The following is a 9,647-nucleotide window of genomic DNA, read 5'->3' as shown; positions in this document are numbered from 1 at the left end:
AACCTGGTCTACACAGTGATTTCTAGGCCAGCCAGGGCTACATAGGGGGAAAGCATTCACTATACCAGAGGACGCGAGTTCAGATCCCAGCACCCACATTGAGATTACTCACAACACCAGGAACTCTAGCTCCAAGGGATGCGATGCCCCAGTCTGGCCTCTGTGGGTACCTGTACAGACACATACATGCATACATACAATGAATCTTTAAAGGTAATTTAACAAGTTACTGTCTACAGTTACTGATATGCTGAAAAATGTTGCATACTGTAGCCACTGTTGCCGGGCTCCCAGTGGTCTCTCGGCTCTAACATGGCTTCTAGACATTATTTTGTACTGGGGGTCCCTAACATGTACAAACTGCTGTGACTCTCATGTCAAGGCACTCTTCTTATAGAACAGACTGAAACTGAAAGATACCTATAATTAGATTTCTTTAGAAACATCAGAAATTAGGTTGGGGACTTCCGAGTAACACCTATGCCACTGTTAGGCTTGGTGGAAGTATTTTGTAAGCCTCCAGTGAGACAAATTCATGTCATGTTCCCTGGACTAATTGGAAAAGCACCTCTCCCCCATGTGTTAACCCCACGTGCCTAAACTCAATACTCAAGGAGACAGAGGCCAGTAGTTAGAGTGCACAACACTAAACCCAGCAGTAGGAGTCAGAGGCAGATGATCTCTGTGAGTTCGAGGTTAGCCTGGTCTACAGAGTAAGTTCCAGGACAGCCAGGGCTACATGGAGAAACAATGTCTCCAAAAAACAAAATAACAAACAAACAAGTAAAAGAAACAACAACAAAGCAAACAAGCATCAACAACAGAAACCACTCAAGGAGACAGAGACAGGATTGTAAGCTCCAGGTCACTCTGATCTACAGTGAGACCCTGTTTCAAAAACAAAACAGCAACCAAGTTTGAAAGGCAAACATTTTTTTTTTAAAATCTTTACAGTGTAAGCTTTCCATTTTAGAGCTACACTTCCTGTAAAATTAGAGGCAGAGCGATGTCTGTGTTAACCCCTATGGTGAGGATATAGCTTAGTTAGAGTGCCACTCTTATATAAGGCCCTAGAAATGTTCTTTGAAAACCCCAAACAACAAATCCCACCCAAATGTTTCATAATGGCAGGTTTAATTATCTTAGTTGTATGTTTTTCATATTTCTTTTTAAGAGTGTGTCTATATACATGCCTGAGTGTACATATGTGCACCATGTGTGTGCAGGAGCTCAGAAGAGGGTATTGCATCTCCTGGAACCTGAGTTCCAAGAGTACTGATAGCGATGAAGTATTTCAGGCAACTGAGGAGAAAGAAATGAAAGGCTTGATAATGTCCTATATCATCATGCTTAAATTATTTCTAAACGCTTAATATAAGAACTTGAAAGTTAGCCAGAGTGGTGGCGCACCCCTTTAATCCCAGCACTCAGGAGGCTGAGGCTGGCAGGTCTTTGTGAGTTCAAGGCCAGGCTGGTCTACACAGTAAGTTCCAGGCCAGCCAGGGCTACATGGTAAAATCTTACCTAAAACAAGAAAGGACAATACAGTTAAAATATTTTCCTCCTGAGCCAGGCAATGGTGGCGCATGCCTGTAATCCCAGTACTCGGGAGGCAGAGACAAGTAGATCTCTATGAGTCTGAGGCCAGCCTGGTCTACAGAGTGAGTTTCAGTATGGCCAGCTACACTGAGAAACCTTGTCTCTAAAAACCTGTGTGTGTGTGTGTGTGTGTGTGTGTGTGTGTGTGTGTGTGTGTTTCCTGAAAGAGAACCTTTTGTAAACTAGTTGCCAAAGACCCTTCCCATTTAGAACAGAAAAACAACTGTCAATAGTAAGCTGAATGGGCACAGTGGCACCCACCTGTGATTCCTGCACTTAGGAAGCCGAAGCAGAGGACCTCAGGTTCCAGTTCCTCCTGGCCCATACTCAAGACTGTTTCCAAAAACCTAAAGGAACTCTGTGAGTTCGAGGCCAGCCTGGGCTACATAGTGAGTTCCAGGTCAGCTTGGGGTCCTCAGTGAGAGCTTGCCTTACAAAGAACACAACTGTGTGTATAGCATAGTAAGCTTATACCTCCAAAATCGAAATTATTGCCACACATGGCAGCACACCTGTGATCCCTGCACAAGTCTGAAGCAACAGAATAGAGTTGAAGGCTAATCTGTTCTACTTAGACTCCATGTTATAATAAATAAATAATAAATAAATTACAGTTATTCAAACCTCCGTTCCAATAAGTTGTACACTTAGCATTTAGGCGGTTACCTTCCACGATGCCAGATGAGTAAGCTGCTATTAAGAGTTGGATTTCCCAGCCTTCAAGCCTCTCTCTGCCCTCTGCCCTCCCTCCCACCAAGCACAAGTCTGTATCCTCTCCAGGTGGCCCCACCCCTAGGTGGATGGAGAGAGGAAGGACGGCCTTTCAGAGCAACAGAGGGGAAAAGCCAGGCAGTGAGATAATAAAGTTGCTTCTCACCTTCCAGATAACTGAGAAACAGAAGGATCCTGAAGTGCTTAGGGAAGATAACACACTTTTCACATGAACAAGCAAGCTACATTCAAATATGACTTAATATTCATCTATGCTAATGATTGAATTTTAAGCTTTAAAGGTCTAAAATACAATTTCAAAGACATAGGAATGTGTTCCTGTTTTTATAAACGGGCTATGGGTCATGGCCCGACTTTGATTTTAATTTTAGGTCCTCCAAAGCTAATTCCTTGCTTTCTACAGTCTAGACATAAATGGGGGGATGGTGGAAATTAATGAACACATGGCAGATAAATACCACAGTGACTTTCTAGTCAAAGAAGAGGAACATACATGATACTGCACCAACAAGATCCCATCGATCGGTCGCAATGGCATCTCCTCAGTTTCTGCAAGTAAACTCTACGATGTCTATCTCGACATGAGAGCACCAGCCGTCAGTCTTCTCCATGTGTCCCTGTCACTGGGAATGACTGTACACACAAATGCAAATTTTTGCTAAAAATTTTTTTGAAGATTTAGGAATTGTTTCTTTTTATAAGTATATCTAACCTTTTAGAACCATTAATTCCATGAGTCAATTTAAGCAATTATCCCTATCGGATATCTCCTAATGGGTAAAACAGCTTTGCGCTGTCTCCAATTTGCGCCCATTACACCAGCTGATAACATGCTTAATACGACACATTTACAATACAGTGCTAATAAATCCAGAAGTCAGAAAAATTCTGTTAAAATTGCCAGGATATCTTTTATACATTCTATTTTACTTTATTGTTTACACAAAATCAGAAATGTGGGGGTGTTTCTGGCTACTGGAGTAAAACACACTGAAAACCAAAGGGGACAAAGACAGGGGAGGAAACGCCTGACTGCTGCCTAGTCAGGACTCCTTCATCTCCACTCTGGGTATTTATCAGCTTCTGCTCCTAGGAGATCCCTTGACACTGGAGCATGTCAGAATCGCCCAATTTATTATAGCTTAAATCACTTAACAGACTTGAGGCTTAGGTTGGCCTGTTATTATCTAAGATCCAGGCTTAAATTTTGCAGAAAGTTCCAAAATGCAGAAGAAACTGAAACACTGGAACTAAAAACACCAAATGAAGCAACCAACACAATACTTCCGGTATGAACCAAACTGCTGCCCTTTCACGCAGCTCCAAGTACATTGTGTGAGTCTGTGCCAGCTGCACAGTGCCCACGGCGTCGAAGGCTGCTTGTCACTGAAAGAGCGTTGATGTTTGCCCGTAACAGTCTCTTCCCTCAGATCAGGAAATATCACAGCTATTTGGGGAGAGAAAATGGTTCCTGTAATAAAGGTTCTGTTTTCCATTTGTGCTATTCCAAAAATGATTAAAAAAATAAGAAATTTGCAGTTCATAGAAAAGGAAAACTTCAAAAGCAAGTCCAGTCAGGTGGAGGTATCTAGGGCCTTAAATAATAGAGTCAGATTGGTTTTTGAAGAAAGCGGAGGAGCTTGACAATAGAGAGCTCTGGTTCTCCAGCATTTTCTCCGTCTTCTCCCCTCCGGTGCTTTTGCTGATTTCTCTTTGCTTCTTACTATGGATCCACGGGATTAAACAAAGCACAATGCCTCCAATAAAGGGAGGGATTCCAGCAAGGTAAAAGGCCACATCATAGGAGCCCAGCTTGTCATGAAGTAACCCTGGAAGGGGAGACAGCAGCTGTCACAAGGAGAGAACAGGTTTGGCTCCCAGCTCAGTCACATTGAGGGCAGGCCCAGCTCAGATAACAGATTTGAAATGTAAACCTTTTTCTGATATGAGGAAGGAAAAAATTATCAACCTAAAATTTTACCACAGAATACAGGTCACACCAAGATACCATTTGTGGTTAGTGTTGGCATTGCCAAAGCCCCTCAGAGGCCACCTGGGATATGCAAATACATCAAATAATGGCCCTTGTCTCAGCTGAATGTGGGTGGAAGCATCCAGATCAAATGTCTCTAAAATATCTACACCTCAGTTTGATCTTATTTGACTTTAACAAGAAACTACCTTAAATTGTAATACAGTAACATGAAAAGTTATAAATCCAAGAGCTGGGATAAAAAGAGAGAGAGAGAGACTCATAAATGTGTGTGTGTGTGTGTGTGTGTGTGTGTGTGTGTGTACGTGTACACATATGCTAGGCAGTGGTGGTCACACCTTTAATTCCAGCTCTCAGAAGGCAGAGAGAGGCAGGTAGATCTCTGTGAGTTTGAAGCCAGCCTGGCCTGTAGAGTGAGTTCCAGGACAGCCAGGGCTACACAGAGAAATCTTGTCTCAGAGAAAAAAAAAATTATGTATATAGAAATCTATCAGAATCTTCATTTTTATGTTTCCATTTATCTAACATATATTAACAGAACTGAAAAGGCAGAGGCTAAATAAATGCACAGCTCAATGAAGAGTATGTATTTAGGATATCCCATGCCCAAGTTCAATGTTCAGCACTCCCCAACAAGTAATATTTTGTGGGGAATGTAGCTCAGTGGTAAGTACTTGCTTAGCATGTACAAGGCTCTGGACTTAATACACATATGTGCACGCATGCGCACACACACACACACACACACACACACACACACACACACACACTTGCAGAATGCTCCCTCAACAAACCTTTTCAACCTACTATCAACATATAGTCTTATTAAAAGTGGGAGAGAGAAAGCACATAAGGACTTTTAATACATTAAATATACTTCACAAATAAATGAGGTTTAGGACCAAAGTAGAAACTGCTATGAACTAGTATAATTACTATAGAATTGTTTTATTTACCTGCAACTGGAGGACCTACAGTCATGGGTATAGACATGAATCCAAGCAGAAATCCAATTGCCTGGGAAGCATCCTGAGGACCAACTAGCTCAAAGGCGATGGGGGCCATAATGGAAATGAAGCATCCATCGAAGAGACCCATGACCAGGCAAACAGCAATGAGGGCCCCAAAGATGCTGCACAAGGGGATCATCATGGACATCAGGCCGATGAAGAAAAAGGAGAGGACCTAGGGCAGAAGACTTCATGTCAACACCGTGTGAGGAGATCGACCCTCCCCTTCCTCTCCATCAGATAGAATCAACTTCCCCGAAAGCCTCTTGCATTTTCTTAATATTTTCATTAGGGAACAAGAAAGTAACCATTTTTGTATGGTAATTTTCCTTCCCAGCCTATACATTATTTAGTCAGAATTTATATATGTTTATATATCTTTGGACTAGATGTTATAAGGTTTAGAGATCTTGCACCTGGGTCAATACTGTTGACCAACATTTATTCATTAAGTACTTGATTACTTTTTAACCCATGAAGCCATTATACTTTATAAGTAAATATTATAGATCATGTCTGAGCACCTAAGCATTAAGGTTCAGAATATTTATTTTGGGCCACCAAACATCATAGTTAATTCAACCAAACTCCTGATTTTGCCTGCCATTTAGTAAGTATTATGCTATATAGAGATTTACACAAGGAATAAGGCATGATTCTTCCTCTTAGTTCTGAAGAGAAGGATATTTAAACAAAAAGTAAAAAATGAAACATTTTAGAGGATGCCATAGTCATATATGTAAAGTATAGTGGTACAAAACAAATGGAGAGAGAACAGACCATCAGTAACTTCTAAAGAAATAATTAAAGAGGATAACTGGCTGGGTGTGGTGGTTTTACCCATAACTCCTGGAAATGGAGGCAGGAGAATTGGAGGTTTAAGGCCAGCCTAAGCTATATAGTGAGAGCCTGTCTCTAAACTAGAACAAAGAGCCAGAGAGACAGCTCAGTGAGTACAGGTCCTTGCCCCCAAAGCTGAGAACTCGAGTTTCAGGTCCAGGACCTTATTGTGAAAGGAACAATTCCTGAAGGTTGTTCAGCACTGGGGATCCTGAATGAACAATCAGAAGGAAGTTTATGCGTACAATACAGCTTACCAAGCTCCAGGCTTGCTCTAATCACTTTAGGGGGCCACTCCACTGCGGAGCTTAGAACTGTGTGAGTACAAAGCTATCCCCATTTTACATGCAGACGATGGTGCTGGGAAAGCTAAGTAACACATTTAAGGCACGTAGATGGAGCTAGCCTATAACTGGTGCTCCACATGTGCCACAGCTCAGAGTGGATAGAATGTCCCTGTCGGGGGCCCTCCCATGACAGCGGGGCAACACAGCAGAGATGGGAGGCAACAGAAACCATGGGCATCACTGTCTCATCTCTTCTCCTCCCCACTGGCATGCTTATAGACACAATGGTGCTAACTTGCTTCTCTGTTGCTGTGATAAAACACCATGACCAAAGCAACCTGGGGGGGGGGGGTTCATTTGGCCTGCACTCCAGGTTACACCGATATGAGCAATAAATCATGCCCAGTATGAGGTGTGTTTAAAGCTCATCAGAGAGTTACAGGAAAGCAAGAGGCCAGCTGGGTCTTCTCACCCCTAGGTACCGCCTGCTTGTCTTAGACCAGTCAGAACTGGGAAGCTGCAGGCAGTCTGCCTTGTGACTGAGCCTTAGAATCAGTCTGTACTAGCTAAGACTTTGTGTCCTGAACCAGTAAGATGGGGAATTTTGGAAAGGGGCTATACTAGAAGAATGTGAGATTGTGGGTCTAAAGTACCAGCTGATGGGGAAGAATACAGGAATTTCTCGAGGTCAGAGACTTTAAAACACTGTCTGGCACCAACTGGCACACCAGCCACTTTTGCTTTTCTCTATGGTGTCCCTTTCTGCAGAATGGTATATTAAAAATGGCTTCATTTCCACTAGCCTCTTGAACTTGTTATTATAAAGTGAGGGCCTTGTTTCCTCTATTAAGGGAAGCCAAGCAGGAATTCAAGCGTGAACCTGGAGTCAGGAACCAAAGCTGAGGACAGCTGAATGCTGCTTACTGGCTTGCTCCCCTCCAGCTTGCCTGGCTACTTATTCAGGTATAGGTATACCCAATATAGCTTGCCTCGGTATAGTGCCTCCCACGGTATCAGTCATTAATCAAGAAAATGCCCCCACAGACATGCTGCAGGCCAATCTGGCGAAGGTGACTACCTTAGCTGAGGTCCTTCTTTCCAGGAAACTTTAGTCTGTGCTACGTTGACAAAAACTATCATCACACCAAACTTGGTAGTGTGTATCAGAGAAGCTACTCACAACCCTAGGGCCCTAAGGATGCATAATGTGCCAGGGGGGTGAGATTCAAGAATGGAAGTTTTCAGGCTCAAGAGACAGCTCAGTTGGTTAAATGCCATACAAGCATGAGGCCCTGAGTTAGACCCTTTGCACCCACATAAAAAGAACTGGTGTGGTGGTTGGCAGTGTGTGGCAGAAGGTGGAAGGGTTAGCTGTCTCAGAACCATGGACAGTTCCTGGAGAATGGCGCCTAATAGTGACCTTTGGAATGCAGCTTTCAACTTTAGCATAAATTGTTCATGGACATAGCAGCAAGAAAGGCAAAATGGTCACAATCCAGGTTGTTTTCTGACACCATTGTATCATATATCTGAGTTGTTTTTTTTTTTCAGTACTAAAATAGGGCTTTATAGTAAAATTATGATTAATTTAAAACTATGAAGGCACTTCATACTAAAATTTAGGGGCAGGAGGGTTAGCGTGGCAGGTCCCACTATGTAGTCTTGATGTTACCATAGTTGTATATCTAAAGTATAGTGGGTACCTAAATGGAAGAGAATAGATATTCTGGCCTTGAACACACATCTTCCCGCCTCTGCCTCCAAAGGACTGAGATTATAGTGTACCACCACACCTAGCTTCATACTAACTTCCTGAGGGAATAAAATCTTCTATTTTCCCATTTTTTAAAAAACTGGAAATCTTTTCTCTCTGATCCAACTTCAATGAGAGCATATGTGTCATTTCACAGTAGTGAGTAACTATTGGGCTTAAAGGAACCAGTACTAAGAAGGAGGAGACTAGGTCTGTCTTAGTTGGAGTTTCTATCACTGTGATAAAACACTGTGACCAAAAGCATCTTGGGGAGGAAAGGGTTTATTCCAACTTACAGTTCCACATCACAGTTTGTCATCAAAGAAAGTCAGAGCAGGAACTGAACTAGAGGCCATGGAGGAATGCTGCTTCCTGGTTTACTTCTGTGGCTTGCTCAGCCTGCTTTCTTATACAACCCAGGACCACCTGCCCAGAGGTGGCACTGCTCATGTGGAGGGGACCCTCCCATAGCCTTTATCAAGAAAATGCTTGACAGATGTGCCTATTGGCCAATGTACAGAGGCATTTTCTCAACTTCGAGTCCTCTTCCCTAAATGACTCTAGCTTGGGTCAAGTTGACATACAACTAACCAACATAACTAGGCTCTACCCCTCCAAGATCCTGAACAAGCAAAAGACATTCTGATGCTCGAGAGAAAAAGGCCTAAAAATAATCAAAATGTGGAAATCAAAATATCTAAGAGGTAGCAAGTAGGCAAAGAGTTAGGGAGTTATTTTTAATCAAAAAGTTAAGCAGGCTCTGTCACCGTGTGATGCCTCTGCTATATTAAGACATACTGAGAAATGACACCAGAAGCCAACGTTACACTCTTGGACTTCCCATCCCCCAACAGTGAGCTAAATAAAACCTCCAGAGGTAAAGGGCTGGGAGAGACGGACCTACTGTCCATAGTCACAGATTTATTTCTGTTCTGTCCATAACTATGAAAGGAGATAAACAAGAACAGTCTTAGAACCATTTTGCAATCAAACAGACTCCAGGAAATCTAAACTATCCTAATTAAATCTTGTTTTGTTGTACTTGACTTGGCTGATTCAGCTCATGCTATATACCTCAGGCTGGTCTTGAACTCACAATCCTACTGCTTTCATCTCCCGAGAGCCAGGGGTTAGAGATGAGAACTATCATGCCTGGTTCAAAATCAGATTTCCAGCCACCTCACCATAATTATAAAAGAAAGGACACACATACACATGCACCTTATTTCTCTTCCTATTTTGTTCAATACTAATTTCTGTCAAGAAAACCAGCTCTGGGGTTTAAACTTAGCACACTGACAGCTAATGAGTACTTGGTACTTGACAGTCTCATTCAGTATTTGACACAAACTCAATTTTGCTTAATAACAAATATATTTTTAAAAAAACAAAAAAAATATATTTTCATGGAAAAATTGATGTGATGTGATGAG

The 9,647-nt window shown here is 42.3% G+C and overlaps 1 protein-coding gene across 1 annotated transcript in view; it reads right to left on the bottom strand.

The window, feature by feature from the left end:
• Nucleotides 1-1,753: 1,753 nt before the first annotated feature.
• The window catches only part of Slc16a10 (solute carrier family 16 member 10), a 97,175-nt gene continuing 89,281 nt past the window's right edge, over nucleotides 1,754-9,647 (bottom strand). Inside the window, exons 5-6 of the mRNA XM_036168979.1 lie at nucleotides 5,281-5,509; nucleotides 1,754-4,160 (exon numbers count right to left, since the gene is read on the bottom strand). Of these exons, the coding sequence (XP_036024872.1) occupies nucleotides 3,928-4,160; nucleotides 5,281-5,509 (462 nt within the window). The 3' untranslated portion in view covers nucleotides 1,754-3,927. The remainder of the gene's footprint in view (nucleotides 4,161-5,280; nucleotides 5,510-9,647) is intronic.

This window comes from Onychomys torridus, chromosome 19, assembly GCF_903995425.1.
Source record: "Onychomys torridus chromosome 19, mOncTor1.1, whole genome shotgun sequence".
Lineage (NCBI taxonomy): Eukaryota > Metazoa > Chordata > Mammalia > Rodentia > Cricetidae > Onychomys > Onychomys torridus.
The sequence above is the reverse complement of the archived record's forward strand: the minus strand, read 5'-3'. Positions and strand labels throughout refer to the sequence as shown.